Source organism: Myotis brandtii, unplaced genomic scaffold, assembly GCF_000412655.1.
Source record: "Myotis brandtii unplaced genomic scaffold, ASM41265v1 scaffold1270, whole genome shotgun sequence".
In the NCBI taxonomy this organism is placed as follows: Eukaryota; Metazoa; Chordata; class Mammalia; order Chiroptera; family Vespertilionidae; genus Myotis; species Myotis brandtii.
Genome location: NW_005354465.1, coordinates 415,994 through 432,673, shown reverse-complemented (window position 1 = coordinate 432,673; position 16,680 = coordinate 415,994). Strand labels below are relative to the sequence as shown.

Here is a 16,680-nt window from a genome sequence, read left to right as displayed (position 1 = left end):
GGGTAGCTCAGTTAACTGGAGCATCGTCCTGTACACCAAAAGGTTTCGAGTCAGGGCATATACTTAGGTTGTGAGTTTGTTGATCCCCATTATTATTACCCTCTGACTTTTCCTACTTTGAGAGGAGAGGCTTCTATTTCTCCCACCATTTAGGAACTTTTGGGAACAAAGATTCACCTCATTCAGTTATGAATCCGCCATGCACCTGATTCCAGAAGACATCCAATAAACGCACAAGGCAGTAAAGGTTTGGGATTGGATTAAACTGGTTGAATGCCAGAATTGGAGGATTTCGAGGTCACCTTTCAACCCACTCACTTATAAATGAGGAAAGTGAAGCCATTATCAGATTTAAGTCTTGTACCAGGTCAGTGACCCGGGACCGGAAGCGAGACATCCCGATTCCCAAGTAGGTCTCGTTGGTAAATACTTCTGCTTCCCTTCGTTTCCAGGCTCTCGGTTCCCGCCAGATAGATGCCTATCTTCCAGTAGTGGTTCAATCCCCTGACTTGGAGGGAACCAGGAGAAGAGGCTAGAGGCCCAGCTGGATGAAAGGAGATGCAGCCGAGGGTAAAGGAGCGAGAAGAGGTCAGAGGTCGCATCTCATCTGCCAACTGCCCTTTGCCCCTTCAACTCTGGTCCCTGCATTCCGACCCGTCTCCCTAAATCCGCTCCTACGCCTTCCCCTCTCAGTGACCCTTTCCTTCTGCCTTCCCTTAGGGTCCGCAGGGTTCACCCATTCCAATGGCAACGCCCCAGGTAGGAGCAGCTGTTTGGCACTAAAAGGGAGATAAGTTACGTCACGTCGGTTCCTCCCACTGGACCGAGGGGCGTGGTGCGAGGCGTCATGACGTCAGACGCCCAAGGGGGCGGAGCGGTGAGGGGAAGGAGGAGGGAAGTAGGACTTCAACATGGCGGCTGTGGTACTGGCTTCGGCTGCGGTGACGGCCTGGCCTGGGGCGGACAGAGTGGAAGGTGGTGGTGTTCGCTCTCCCTAGAAGCCGTCAGCGGGGACCGAGCGTGGGAGGTCGGCGGCGCCAGCACCTTTCGGCTTCTGGGACGGCGGCGGCAGCGGCGTCAGGTGAGGGGGGAGGCGCCTCCTTCTGGGGCAGGGAGAGGAGGGGCGGCATTGGGGGTAGGGCGCCGGTCCCGGGATACGGGTGAGGGAGGGAACCCGGGGAAGAGGCTCGAGGCCCCGCTGGATGGAAGGAGATGCAGCTGAGGGTGTAGGAGTGAGAAGAGGCCGGAGACCGTGCCTCGGGGAGGCTTCAGGGAGAGGGGCCGGCGTGAGGGGGCCAGAGTTGAAGGGGCGGAGGGCAGATGGGTTGTGGGGAAATGAATTCGGATGAAGGGGACTAATACGTGCGGGACGATAGGCTGTGTAGACATCGGCCTCTCTTGCTGGAGTGAGAGCTCGGTGGGAACTGGAGGATGCCCGGGAGGGGGACCCAGGTGTTAGTCAGGAAGGTGAGTGATGTGGAGTTGAGGGTGAGTTGGGGACGCGCGGCGCAGATTTGGTTCTTCCTGAGGTGACGAGATGGGGGAGAAAAAAGGGAGTCGACCAGCCGCGGGCTGAGTGATCTTTGGGGATACCTTTGACATGGCCAGGCCTTCTCCAGGTATGTTTACTTTGCCTCTTGTTGTTTCTTGGGTGGAGACTTACCTGGACCGTCCACCTGGGCCTCTGAAACAACCGCAGATCTTTCTTGCGGAACATCAAGTTACAGTTCATTTATTTGATCTGTATCAGCGCTCTCTGGCCTTGGTGTTCTCGCCACATGGACTGGATTCCAGAGTAGCCTCTTAAAGTATGACTGAACATAAAAATAGATTTTATATGAAGCCGAAAATTTTGAGAGTTTTTAGCCACCATGGTTGCAAACCAGATTTGGTAATTTAGTTAACTATTAAATGAGTGTTTTCTCTCTATCCTCAGTTGTGTATTAGTATTTGAGAATTAGGTTAGATACAGTGGACGTTTCTCTTTATAAAAATTTTATCAGATTTGGTGGTGGGGAAAACAGGGCACTTAGTCTTTAGTGATAGCTAGCTCTTTAGTTAATGTCTCAAAACAAGTTAAACTGAAACTTTCTGAATTTTTATAGCAAATGTTTTGGACTGAAAGTGTCCAAAGTCTAAAGAATTACATTGTCTGCATTAACTTTTTTATTTATTTATCTTTTTGTTGAAAGTATTACAGATGTCCCCTTTTTAACCCCCACTTACTCCCACTACCCCACTCCTGTCCTCCCTTCTTCACTGCACTATTGTCTGTCCATGGGTTATGCATATGTGCATATAAGTTCTTTGGTTAATCACTTCCTGCCCCCCCCTTCTCTCTGAAATTTGTCATTATTTACTTTTAAGTGGAATTAAAAATTTTTATTGACTATAGGCCCGGTGTACGAATTTGTACACAGGTTGGGGGGGGGGGTCCCTTGGGGTGGCCTGCAGAGATCAGGCCTCATCTCATGCCTCCAGCCTCGCAGCCCCACAGCCCCACGTGGCACCCTGCCTTGGCCTGGCGGGGCTCCCTCACCTACTCTACCATCCCACCTGCGGGGCGATAGATCAGGGTTGGGCCCCCTGCCTGGCTCCCTCAGCGCCTAGGAGCTGGGCAGCAGTCCCGCCCCCTACTGCTGCTGTTGGTCGATGTCTGCAGGGTCGTCGGCAGGGCTATTGGGCCCCGCTCGCACCGGCCTTGGCCTGGCACCGCCCGCTCACCTGCTCCACCATCCTGCCGCGGTCCCGCTCTCTTTGGGGCCCATCTTTGGGGCCCATCGGAAGGAGGTGCTGCTCACTGCCAGCGTGGTGTCACCCCCTGGTGATCAGTGCATGTCATAGTGAGCAGTCGAACTCCTGGTCTCCCAGTCAAGGTCTCCCAGTCCAACTCCAGGTTGAACAACTGCCAATTTGCATATTAGGCTTTTATTATATAGGATTTTAGAGAGAGGAAGGGGGAGAGAAACATCAGTTTGTTGTTCTACTTATTTATGCATCCAGTGGTTATTTTGTTTTTTATTGATTTTAGAGAGAGGAAGGGAGAGGGGCAGGGAGAGAGAGAGAGAAATCGATGGACTGCCTCCTGCAAGACCCCCACTGGGAATAGAGCGCACAACCTGGGCATGTACCCTGACCGGGAATTGAACCAAGTGCTCAACCAACTGAGCCACACTGGCCAGGACAGTGGTTGATTCTTGTATGTGCCCTGACCAGGATGCACCACAACCATGGCATATCTTGATGACGCTCTAACCAACTGAGCTACCCAGCCAGGGCTTTAAGTGGAATTTTATAAATTAAATTTTTGTTTCTAACCCATCCTATTCATTTTTTTCTGCCCTACTCTTTCTGTTACTTATTAAACATTTATTGAATGCCTATTGTTGCATTAATAAGTCATTATAATTATGGAAATGGGAGTTTGTTTCTTTAGTGAGCATCTCTATCACTGTGTAGCAAATAACTTGCTATGGCCTCATTGGAAGATAAAGTGTTATCTATATACATTGGGGCCTTGACTTACGAGTGTCCAGACTAACGAGTTTTTCGAGATACGAGCCTTCTCTCGGCCGATTTTTTGCTTTGAGTTGCCAGCTAAAATTCGGGTTACGAGCCAGTTTTAGATACCCCACCGCTAGTTGGCGCAGCGAACGTCACAGTGAACGCCACAACATCAGCCCAGCATCACGTGTCTCACTCGTTCACTTTATGATTTGACATACGAGTAATTTGAGTTACGAGCTCCGTCATGGAACGAATTAAACTCGTAAGTCAAGGCCCCACTGTATATAAAAGCCTAAGTGACCATTATGACCGAACAACTGGAACGACCAGACTTCTGGCCAGTAGCTATGATGCGGACTGACCCAGACCTTGTTGCTGGGGCCCTGACAGCCCCAAATCTGGTTCTCCTGCACCCCGGACCCAGACAGGAGGGAGCAAGGAGCCAATTCCTCGTGGAATCGGCCGTTGGTTAGCTTGCTGCTGGGGCCAACCTCCCGTGGTCCCTCTCCATGGCGGGCTGGCCTCCCTGATTGGCCCCATCACTGGCCAGGCCAAGGGACCCCACCTGTGCATGAATTCATGCACCGGGCCTCTAGTTTTAGAAATAAAGACAGGAAGAAAATTAAAGCATGTGAATAAAAGAACTTTCTGAATTTTCTTTTGTATTTGATGCATTACCTCATTATGGTATATTTTATGTATATCTGAGAGATTTTATTTTTCATTTTGATTTTGAAGAAGACAGTCATAGTATCCTGATAAAATAATATTAGGTCGGTAAACAATTCTCAATAATGGTTGCTGGATCACATTTGTCTAGGACTGGCAAATGTCACTTTATCTTGTTTATCTTTTCTTTTTGTGGTATTTAAAATGAGATTTCAAAGTTTAATTCAGTGACTAAAATTCTCTCAAGTATTTTCTGCATTATAAGTGAATCTTCATTAGCCCAGAGTGTAGATGTCAGTATTATAAATATTTCCTGTTCTCTGATTATACTGTTGAATGTTTGGAGTTTTTTCACATGTACAGTGGGGCCTTGACTTACGAGTGTCCCGACTAACGAGTTTTTCGAGATACGAACCGATTTTTTGCTTTGAGTTGCCAGCTAAAATTTGGGTTACGAGCCAGCTTCAGATACCCCACCGCTAGTTGGCGCAGTGAATGTCACAGTGAACGCCACAATATCAGCCCAGCATCACGTGTCTCACTCGTTCACTTTATGATTTGACATACGAGTAATTTGAGTTACGAGCTCCGTCACGGAATGAATAAACTCGTAAGTCAAGGCCCCACTGTAGATTATTTTAGTGTGAACTTTTTCCCATAGACCAACCATAAAACCAACCATCAGTTCATCATTAATTAGGTAATTTTCTTTAAACAATCTTTCTCAATACATGCATAAGGTATTGTGTAGTATCTTAATGTATTAAATAAGCTTTTTCTTAGGGCAAAAATATTTGAAGTTTAGAAATTAACTGGATTTAGTTTCTCATATAGCATGAGAATCCCTACTTCTGTATCATGAAGATAAGTGAAAAAATTTATCTTTTCCAGAATCTTAATTGCTTATATGAAAAAGCCTTTCAGGTAGAGAAAGAAGTAAGGAGCAGATTCTAACCTATAGCCACAATTTCTTATAGTATTGGAAAATAATTTGAATGTAAGAGTAATGTTTTCCTATAAATTGAGAGTTGTAATTTCAGGCTTTAAAAATTTAGGTGAAGGTAGCAAGATTTACAAAGGGAAAGGTGCTAACACTGGGTATATGCTGATGAGCTAGGCATTGTTAACACTTTACGTAACTTAATCCTTACAGTTTGATCAGGTAGGCAGGTTTGATATGCATCCTTTTTGGTGTTGAGGATCAGAGAATTAAGTAATTTAAGGTTACAGCTATAAAGTGGTTAGATTTGTCTAATTTTAATGCCCATCTATTATACCATTTTGTCCCTTTTAAGTGGTCACAGAGCCATTCTAATTCCTGTCAAATAAATTTAAAGTGTAAGCACTTTTTAATTTTAAAGTTATGTCCTTTAAAACTCCTCCTTCTCATTGAAATAGTAATGTTATTACAATAAGTACTTCACTAAAATTTTAGTCAATTAAGATGTCATCAGTATTCTAGGAGTAAATGACTGTTTTTGTACTTAACAAAATAAGCTAGAGAAACTGGATAAGGGACTACAAGTTTTCTTACTTGTATTGCTGAGTCAGGTTGGACCCAGTTTATTAAGGGCCAAAATTTGTATTTGGCAGTAATCCGAACATGTTCTCAGAATTCTGGATTGGTCATTATCAGTTGCTTAATACTTACCAAACACTTCCAGTTTTTGAGTCATTGAATTGGCTCATGGTAAATGTGAATATTGTGCTTATGGAGTCAAGAGCCAGCAGTGTGTGTTTTGGTTGCTTCACTTCCTCCCTAACACTTGATGTTGTCAGACTTGAAAATTTTTTTCTAATCTGGTGTGTTTGAAATGGTATCTATTATGTTTTTATTAGCATTTTATGAAATTGAGCATCTTTTCATATGTTCATTGGCCATTTGTGTTCCTGTGAAGTTTTATGCCTATTTTTATTGAGTTGTTTTTTTCTGATTGATTTTTAAGAATTCTTTATATACTTTGAGTACTAATTATTTGTTAATTTATGGGTTGCAAATATTCTTTCAATTTATGACCTGTCATGAGACTTCTAAGGATCTTAGTGAGAATGTCAAAGACATGGAGCAGGGCTTGCTTCAGTGGGGCTTTGGTGCTCACTGAGTCTGCCTCTTGAGTGTGTCACTTGTGGATGTGTAGAGTTGTAACCTAGTATGATCTGAAGCTGTTCACTGGGTGCACTGGCTCTAGGGCCTCCAGGGAGATGCATTGGGGCAGGAACTTGGGGGCGGCTTTATCCCAGACAGGGGTGCTGACAGGGGTCATTGTTCCTGTGCTGGAACCTCCCCTGTCACAGGGCTGACTGGCAGCCGTATCTGAGTCTCCATCAGCCTGGAGCACACTGTTTGCTCTGCCTTGGTGATTCCCTGACACCCTGCCCCATCCAATTTGCAGCCCCACCCAAGCTGTTTGTAGCAGCTTTTCCATTTGAATGGCCTCTCCTGGCTCAGGTTTCAGACTTTGCTAAAATCTCTCAAACAAGCTACAGCTGGTGACAAGTGTACCCAAACCTATCAATAAAAGACCTAAGACCTGGCACTAGCTTTGCTTCACTGCTGGGCCTCCAAGTCATCTGCAAATCCCTCTGTAGCTCTTGCCAGGTGGCCCCAGGTAGTGGCATGCCATATGTGTCTGGGTCCCCCAAAGCCACTTGGTGCTGGAAATTCAAGTAAGTTCTTGCACAGGCCCTTTAAATGGGACACCTGGGTCTTCAGCAGCCTCCTTGTCACTCAGCCACAATCCCTGCTGGTTTTTACAGCCTTTAGATGCGGGGGGACTTCTCTTCCCAGCTCTGGGACCCTGGACTGGGGTCTGGTGTGGGGCCAGGACCTCTTGTTCCTCATGGGTGGCCTCCTCAGAGACGATTTCCTTCCCAATTAAAAAAATGGCACATGTGGGTGTCGGACCAGCCCTCCTACCAGTCTCAATGTGCTTTCTTCTTCTCTAGTTGTAGGACTTCCATTCAGCCAGGTTTCAGGTGGTTCTGAATGATGGTTGTTTTATATTTTAGTTGTAATTTTGATGTGGTTGTGGGAGGCAGCGAGTACAGGCATTTATCTACTCCACCATCTTGGTTCTATTTATATTTTCCTTTTTTAAACATTTTTTATTTTACTTTTTCCATCACTGTTTATCCCCTCTATGCTCTCTTCCACCTTCACTCTCCCCCCCCCATCTCCACACTGTTGTTCATGTCCATGAGTTCTCTGTTTTTCGTTCAATCTCTCCACCTTCCCTACCCCCTGACCCCCACCCCAGAGCTGTCTCCATGTTCTTTATGAGCCTGTCTCTGTTTTGTGTGGTAATTCAGTTTGTTCATGAAATTCTACATATAAGTAAAATCATATGGTACTTGTCTTTCTCTGACTGGCTTATTTCACTTATCATAATGTTCTCCTGATCTATCCATGCTGTTGCAAAGTGTAAAATTTTCTTTCTTTTTATGTCAGGGTAGTATTCCATTGTGTAAATATACCACAGCTTTTTTATCTACTCATCTATTGATGGACACTTGGGTTGCTTCCAAATCTTGGCTATTGTAAACAACGCTGCAGTGAAATAGGGGTGCATATATTTTTTCGAATTATTGTTTCGGGCTTCTTTGAATATATTCCCAGAATCACTGGGTCATAAGGCGGTAACTTTTAGTTTTTTTGAGATAACTTTCCACAGTGGTTGCACCAATCTGCATTCCCACCAACAGTGTATGAGGGTTCCCTTTTCTACATCCTCACCAGTACTTGTTAGTTGATATATTGATGATAGCCTTTCAAACAGGTGTGAGGTGATATCTCATTATGATAGAGCTTCTTTAAAACATCCCTGATGTTAGCTGGTTTCTAAAATTATGTATTAAATCAGGGGCTCAAGCAGCCTCTCCCCAGCCATTTGCCTCTCAAAAACAGCTGCTTCTTTGATGACCGATGATATCCAATAATATCAATAAATATTAGGACACCAAGATGAAAATGCTCATTTCCTGAGCATATTCACAGCTCTCATGGTTGGATGCTTAGATACTGCTTCTTTCCCATGAAAGATTTAGGAAAAAACACATTTTTGGTATGTGCCTATGTGGGAAGGTTCAGGCTGTCAAGAATCTGGCTTCAAGGTTCAAAAGTCTCACTGTATTGTTGTGGTTTATATACATAATGATGACTCTAGAGCCTGTAAGAGCCTATGAAATGTCTTCTGCACATATAAAAGGTTAAATCATTTTCATTATGGTTTGTTGGTTCTTTGAAAATCACCCCTAAAAGAATCCCTGTAGCCCTTAGCTAGGATCTTTCCATCCTTCTCAGTTAATTTGTATATATATTGCAAGGTATGGATTAAGGGTGGGGTTTTTTTGCATATGAATGTTTGGCACCATTTTTTGAGAAGACCAACCTTTCCCCTTTGAAATTCCTTTGTACCTTTGTTTGAAGTCATTTGGCTGGCTCTGTTGGCCTGAGTGCTGCAGGGTCTCAGGCTGCAGGTTTGATTTCCTGTCAAGGGCATGTACCTGGGTTTCAGGTTCGATCCCCAGCCCCAGTTGGGGCACCTGTGGGAGGTTACCAATCCGTGTGTCTCTCTCTTCCCCTCCTTCCCTGCCATTCCTACCTCCCCCCTTTCACTCTCTCTAAAACTCAGTGGAAAAAATATCCTTGGGTAAGGATTAACAAACAAACAAAATCATTTGGCTATATGTGTATGAGTCTATTTCTGGACTCTGTTCTGTTGGTCTATGTGATATCATTATACCATTTCCACACTGTCTTTTAATTAGCGTAGCCCTTAGTAAGTTGATGGTAAATTCTCCAACTTTCTTCTTTTTCAAAATTGTTTTGGCTATTATATTTCCTTTGCCTTTCCATGTAAATTTTAAAATAAACTTGTCTGTTTCTTTTTAAAAAAAAAAAAATCCCAGCTCTGGTTGGGTGGCAGATAATCAATTAATTGGAACATAATTGGGACAGTGGCTCAGTTGGTTGGAATGTCATCCCGTACACCAAAAGGTTGAGGGTTCATTTTCCTATCAGGGTACATACCTAGGTTGCAGGTTCATTCCCCAGTCAGAGCGAGTACTGCAGGCACCTGATCAATGTTTTTTCTTTCTCTCTAAATCAATAAAAACATATCCTTGGGTGAGGATTAAAAAACAAAACTAAAAAAAAAGATCCTTTGCAGATTTTTATTCTGTTTTGAGTAATTTTTACAAATAGGTACAGTATATTTACTTTAAAAAAAGGTTACAGTGGAAAATAAAAATGTTTTCACTATGATGCCTTGCAATATGCTATAGTACTGGCTAATAGATACCATACCATAAATTCATATACTTAGTCTTAATTTTTTTCTGCTTATGTCTTAGGTAAATTAAATACCATACTATATCAAGGGAGATAAACTTTAGGTTGAAGAGCTGAGAGTATTTGTGTAAGAAAAGACTTTGCACCTACTTCCTTATCTAGGGGTTGAAAGTGCAAAGATAATATTAAACTAGATGTGTGGTTTTATGTTTTCCCCCCCTTCATTTTTAAAAAATTTTATACAAAATTAAAATAGTACAAAGGTTGTATGTCATTCATTTCCACCTCAGAAATTTCTGTCTTTTTAAAAAAATATATTTTTATTGATTTCAGAGAGGAAAGGAGAGGGAGAGAGATATGGAAAAATCAATGATGATAGAGAATCATTGTTTGGCTGTCTCCTGCTCGCCCCTTACTGGGGATTGAGCCTGTAACCTGGGCATGTGCCCTGACCTGGACTCTAATCATGCCATAGATGGATGCTCAACCACTGAGCCACACTGGCCAGGCTCTGCTTTCTTTTTTGAGACTTTGGAACTGAGAAGTTTGAGGGCTATGTCAGTCCTGTTACCTTTTAGTCTTCTGGTTTCCTTTTTATAGCTTCAATTTTCTTTCTTTTAAAAAAATTTTTTTTTAAGTTTTTTATTTTTGTTGATTTTAGAGAGAGAGAAACATCAATTTGTTGTTCCATCTATTTGTGCATTCACTGTTTGATTCTTGTGTGTGCCCTGACTGGGGATTGAACCTACAACCTTGGCAAATCAGGAAGATGCTCTAACCAACTAAGCTACCCAGCCAATTTTCTTGTCATGATTTGTTTATATTTTCTCAAGACATCATAAGTCTAAAAAATATTTCTTTGTTTTTCAGATTCTAAATGGCTTCTAAGAAGTTGGGTGCAGATTTTCATGGTAAGTAGACTATTAGATATTATGCTTTAAGTTTTGATTTGATCAGAAATTTGAAATCACTTATTTAAGTGCTCCTTTTTGTTTATTCAAATGAGCAGCTTGAGAAAAATAAAAGTGTACAAGGTAGCATATACATTCCCTAGGGCTTCAGATAACTTTAATACATGTATTTTTTACTTTGGAATTTTTTTCCCATTACTATTTACATTCGGTATTCTGTATTAGTTTCAGGTGTACAGCATAGTGGTTAGACAATCATATACTTTACAAGGTAGTCCCCCAAATATTTCAAGTACACCATACATTGTTATTACAATATTATTGACTATATGCCTGATGCTGTAATTTACATCCCTGTGACTATCCTGTAACTGCCAATTTTTACTTCTTAATCCCTTCACCTTTTTTATCTAGCCCCCCAACCTCCCTTTCCTTTGGCAATGGGCAGTCTGTTCTCTGTGTCTGTGAGTCTTTTCTATAGATAGCTTTAATATTGAAATATTTCCTCAAATGGATAGTTAGTCTCTCTGTGTTTTATTGTACTTGTAACTACCAGAGTTGGTTAGGGAGGCTGCCTCTTTTTGTTGTTCTTTTTCTTAAATCCTCACTGTTAGATGTTTTCTTTGTTGATTCAAAAGAGGGAAGGGGGCGAGGGGGGGGGGGAGAAGCACTGATGTGATTGGTTGCCTCATGCACACGCTCCAACTGGGGATTGAACTCACAACCTTGGGTGTATGTGCCCTGATCTGAACCAAACCTGAGACCCTTCGGTGCATGGGCTGGGGCTTTAATCATTGAGCCACATTGGCAAAGGCTTCATTGTTCTTTGGCAGTATTTTGAAATATTTATCATTCCCTGGTCATAGCTCTTCTCCATATCAGGTATGAAAAATTCTAAACCTTTAGCTAATATTTTGATTAAGTTGCCCCTCCCCAAAAGGAAGTAATATACTAAAGTAAACCATGATCAGTAGATCAATGTATTATAGAAGTACCAATAGTAGTAATTACAATTTTGCACTAGAGACTAATAGTTTACCATCTTTTTCTAAGATATGGCATTTATAAACTTTATTATCTGCACTTGGAAGGAATGGAGGTGCCTAAGAAGTCATAATTAAAGACCTCTTTTCATATAGAAGATAAGAATCAAAGAACAGAAATATCCAAGCAACACAATTATTTTTAAAAGGGTTTTAAAACTGATCTTTCATTTTATAAATCATGTCATTGTAAGAATGATTTGCTAGACAACTTGGCAACATGTGTTGGTCTGCTCTTCTGATTATGAAATTGTTTGATTGTGTGACTCACCTCAGTCAAGGTGGTACAGCAGGCACTGGGCTGTCAACTTGCTTATATACACTATACAACAGCTTTAATATCTTGAATCACCATTGTGTATATACTTACACTCATTACTTGCATATATTTTGTTAAATCCCTTTGGAGTTAAGTCATTGAAATTCTGGAATTTGCATTTTATATACTAGTACAGGTCAGCCATCAGATCTGCCAGGTAAGTTATCCTGTGTAAGGTTTATTACAGGGCTCCTTCAAAGCACAGTAAAGTGCAACATAATGATGTTGTAGTTAACAGATTGAATATAGGATGGTGGTACCATAAAATTATAATGGAGCTGAAAAATTCTTATCACCTAGTGATGTTGTAGCTGTTGTCATGTAGCACAAAAATGCATTACTTTTGTTTGTGATGATGTTGGTATAAGCAAGACACTTTATAATAATACACAATTATACACAGTACATAATGCTTGATAATAATAGTAAACAACTGTGCTATTGGTTTATGAATTTACTGTATTATACTTTTTATTTAAAAAATATTTTTATTTCATAATGGGAGAGGGAGAGAGAGATAGAAACATCAGTGATGAGAGAGAATCATTGATTGGCTGCCTCCTGCACACACACCCCCCTCCCCCTACTGGGGATCAAGCCCGCAACCCTGGGCATGTGCCCTTGACCAGAATCGAACCCCGGACCCTTCGGTCTGCAGCCCGATACTATATCCACTGAGCCAAACCGGCCAAGGCACTTTTTATTATTTTAGAATATACTGTATATACTTTTTTTATATAAAAAAACTTTTTTTTTACATAAAAAGAAGTTTGCCATAGCACAGTATGCTCTGTTACGCTGGGAGCAGACTTAGACATCTCATGTTTACTGCACCTCTTTTTTTGTTTGTTTTTTAATATATTTTTATTGATTTCATAGAGGAAGGGAGAGAGAGAAATAGAAACATCAATGATGAGAGAGAATCATTGGCTACCTACTGGGGATTAAGCCTGCAACCCGGGCATGTACCTTTGACCGGAATTGAACCTGGGACCCTTCAGTCTGCAGGCTAATGCTCTATCCACTGAGCCAAACCAGCTAGGGCTGCATCTCTTGATTGCATCATTTTCTCTTATGCTGTTTTGCTCATCATGGCCTCTAGTGTACAAATATCCACTGCTAATGTTATCACTAAGCAGCCACATTGAGTGATTGCTTTAGAAATGAAATTGAGTGATCATATAATCTTTTATATATACATATATATTTTGATTGATTTCAGAGAGGAAGGGAGAGGGAGAGAGAGAGAAACATCAGTGATGAGAGAGAATCATTGATCTGCTGCTTCCTGCACACCCCTAGTGGGGATTAAGCCTGCAACCCAGACATGTGCCCTGACAGGGAATGGAACCCTGACCTCCTAGTTCATAGGGTTGATATTTAACCACTGAACTACACTGGCCAGGCTGATCATATAATCTTAAAGAACAAGAACAAAGTGATGGAAATTGTTAAAGGATCTATGTCATTGAAGGCAATAAGACTAACAAAAATTTGAGAAGGGCTTATAACAGACATGGAAAAACTTCTAATGACCAGACATATAGGTGTATCTGCCCTCTCAGCACTGTGATGATCACAGGCAAATCAAAAAGTTTGTTTGCGATTTTGAAAGAAAAGCCCGGACCTGACTGTAATGTTGTATTTACTGCTAGCTCTAGGTGGTTTAAACGATTCAAGAATTGTTATTCATTACATAATGAAAAAGTGAATGGTGAGTTAGTCTGACAGATGTGAAGGTTGAAGAAATTTTGGAAACTCTAGATATGCTGATTGTGGAGGAAAATTACTTGCCAGAGCAAATATTCAATATGGATGAAACCTCCTATTCTGGAAGCGGATGCCTAAGGGACTTACTTCTATTAAGGAGACTAAATAAGTGCCAAGTTTCAAGGCTTTTACCAGTGAGAACAGAACAGTCTTTTTTAAAAACATTTTTAAAAAATATATATTTTATTGATTTTTTTATAGAGAGGAAGGGAGAGGGATAGAGAGTTTGAAACATCGATGAGAGAGAAACATCGATTCAGCTGCCTCTTGCACACCCCTCCTGGGAATGTGCCTGCAACCAAGGTACATGCCCTTGATCGGAATCGAACCTGCGACCCTTCAGTCCGCAGGTCCGACACTCTATCCACTGAGCCAAACCAGTCAGGGCAGAACAGAACAGTCTTGCTTGGGAGCAATATTGCAGGTTACAAATTGAAACCCTTTCTGATTTGGCACAGTGAAAACCCCAGGATCTTGAAACATATCATTAAGCACACACTGCCAATGTACCACAGAAACTGTAAGTAGTCATGGATGACCAAGCTCCTCTTCCAAGATGCTCTCCTGAACTGCTTTGCTAGCAAAATGGAGAAGTACTATTTTAAGATTTTTGTGTATTGCTAATAACCCTCTTGAACACTCTCTTTTTATTGATCTTCATCCCAAAATCAAATCTCCCGCCAAATACCACTCTTTGATGCAATCAATGGGTCAAGGAGTTATAGTAGCTTTTAAGGCGTATCACCTGAAGAGGACCTTTGCCCAGGCTTTTGCTGCAGCTGAGGAAGACACTGATGCAATTCTGGAAGGATTATAACATTCTATGACTGCAACAAGAAACTTGCTTGAGCTTGGGATGGTGTCACCAAGGAGTTATGAATGGCATCTGGAAGCAGACATTCAAGAGGTTCATCTGTGACTTCAGAGGATTTGCCAAGCATGAGGAGGTTGCAAAAATCAACAAGTTGTGGTAAAGATGGCAAGCAACTTTAACCTGTCTGGATAAGGATGACATTGAGCAGCTCGTAAAGGTGGTTCCTGAGTAATTGACTAATGAGGAGTTAATTGTAATTGGAACAGGAACACATAGCTGAAAATGAGGCAAGAGAAAGCGAAATTGCAGGAGAGGAAAAAGAAGACCCCCGCTTCCCCCAAGAAAATTTACAATGGAGGGTTTAGCAAAAGCTTTTGTAAACCTTAACAAGCTCCTTAAAAAGTTCAAAACATGGACCTCAACATTGCAAGGTTTTCATTAACAGGAATGTTTATGGTGCAGTATTTGCTTAGAAGCAAATCTGATGGAAAAAAGAAACCAAGCAAACCCCGTGGACATGTTTTCTGAAGATTGACACCTCCTCAAGAAGAGCCCAATACAGATCCTTCAGGAGGTATTTTAGAAGTCAGCACTGTTATTATAGGAGATGACAGCTCCAAGCATGTTATTTCCCTTGAAGACCTTGTAGTGGGATAAGAGGTGGATATGGAAGACAGTGATGTTGATGCTCCTGATGACCCTGTGTAGGCTAGTGTCTGTTTTTTAGTTCTCACCTGAGGAGGATATGTTGGTTTTTTTAAAAAATTGATTTGAGAGAAAGAGATCGGGAGAGAAATACTAGTATTGATGGGAGAGAGAAATATCAATTGGTTGCCTCCTTTAGGAGTTCTACCGGGAGGGAATTGAATCCCCAGTCTTTTAATGTGTGAGACTGTGCTTCGAACACCTGAGCTACCCAGCCAGGGCTCTGTCTTAGTTTCTTTGTTTGTTATTTTTAAAAAATATATATTTTTTATTATTGATTTAAGAGAGGAAGGGAGAGGGAGAGAGAGAAACATCAGTGATGAGAGAGAATCATTGATTGGCCGCCTCCTGCATGCCCCACACTGGTGACAAACCTGCAACCAGGTTATGTTCCCCAACCAGGAATTGAACCATGACCTCCTGGTTCATGGATTTATGCTCAACCACTGAGCCACGCTGGGCTCTGTCTTAGTTTTTAACAAAAAATTTTAAAAAGTAAAAAAAAAAGCCCTGGCCGGTGTGGCTCAGTATTTAGAGCAGTGGTTCTCAACCTTCTGGCCCTTTAAATACAGTTCCTCATGTGACCCAACCATAAAATTATTTTCGTTTCTACTTCATAACTGTAATGTTGCTACTGTTATGAATCGTAATGTAAATATCTGATATGCAGAATGGTCTTAGGCGACCTCTGTGAAAGGGTTGTTCGACCGCCAAAGGGGTCGCAACCCACAGGTTGAGACCGCTGATTTAGAGCATCAGCTGTGCACCAAAGGGTCTCAGGTTTGATTCGTGGTCGAGGGCACACATACCTGGGTTGCAGGTTTGATCCCCAGCTGCAGTTGCTAATCCTAACCCTGACCCAAACCCAAACCTGACTAGAGCATGTGCGGGAGGCAACAAATCAGGCAACCAATTGATGTCTCTCACATTAATGTTTCTCTCTCTCTCTGCCTCCCTCCCTCTCTTTCACTCTCTATAAAATCAGTGGATCCTTGGGTGAGGATTAACAACAACAAAGTAATAAAATTAAAAAATTAAAAAATCTTTAAATAGGGAAAAGCTTATAGAATTAAGAATCCTATATAATAAAAGGCTAATATGCAAATAGACCAAACGGCGGAACAACCGAACAAACAGTCGCTATGACATGTGCTGACCACCAGGGGGGCGTGGAACATGGGTGTCAGCCACAGTGGGATGGTGGAGCAGGTGACGGGGCGCCAGACCAAGGCGGGGCGCCGGTCACTGTCATCAGGGTGAGCCTCTGGTGTTACTGAAAATTCTTTGCTCCCGTGCACCACGGTCCCACTGGCGCTTGTACCTGCTGCCGGTGCCAGCTCTGCTTGCACCCGCTGCCGGCAATGCCACTCTCACCCATTGCTGGCACCCAGCGCCGACCCTGATCGCTCCGCTCCATCAGTGGGTTTGAGTGGTGGCTGCTGGCCCCAATTGCCCCTCAGGGCTTCTCCACCTCCTCCGGCTCCCGAGGGGAGATCGGGGCAGCAGCTGCCGCTCGCATCACTGACGGTGCCAGCCCTTCTTGCACCCACTGCTGGCGCCAGCCCCAATAGCTCTGCACCTTCAGCAGGTGCGAGTGGGGCCGACGCCATCAGCGTGTGGGAGTTGTGGCGGTGGGAGTGGGGTTGCCTGCA

The 16,680-nt window shown here is 42.5% G+C and overlaps 1 protein-coding gene across 1 annotated transcript in view; it reads left to right on the top strand.

The window, feature by feature from the left end:
• Positions 1-1,171: 1,171 nt before the first annotated feature.
• Positions 1,172-16,680, top strand: part of UBAP1 (ubiquitin associated protein 1) — a 38,712-nt gene continuing 23,203 nt past the window's right edge. Inside the window, 2 exon segments of the mRNA XM_014534231.1 lie at positions 1,172-1,619; positions 10,337-10,377. Coding sequence (XP_014389717.1) covers positions 10,344-10,377 — 34 coding nt within the window. The 5' untranslated portion in view covers positions 1,172-1,619; positions 10,337-10,343.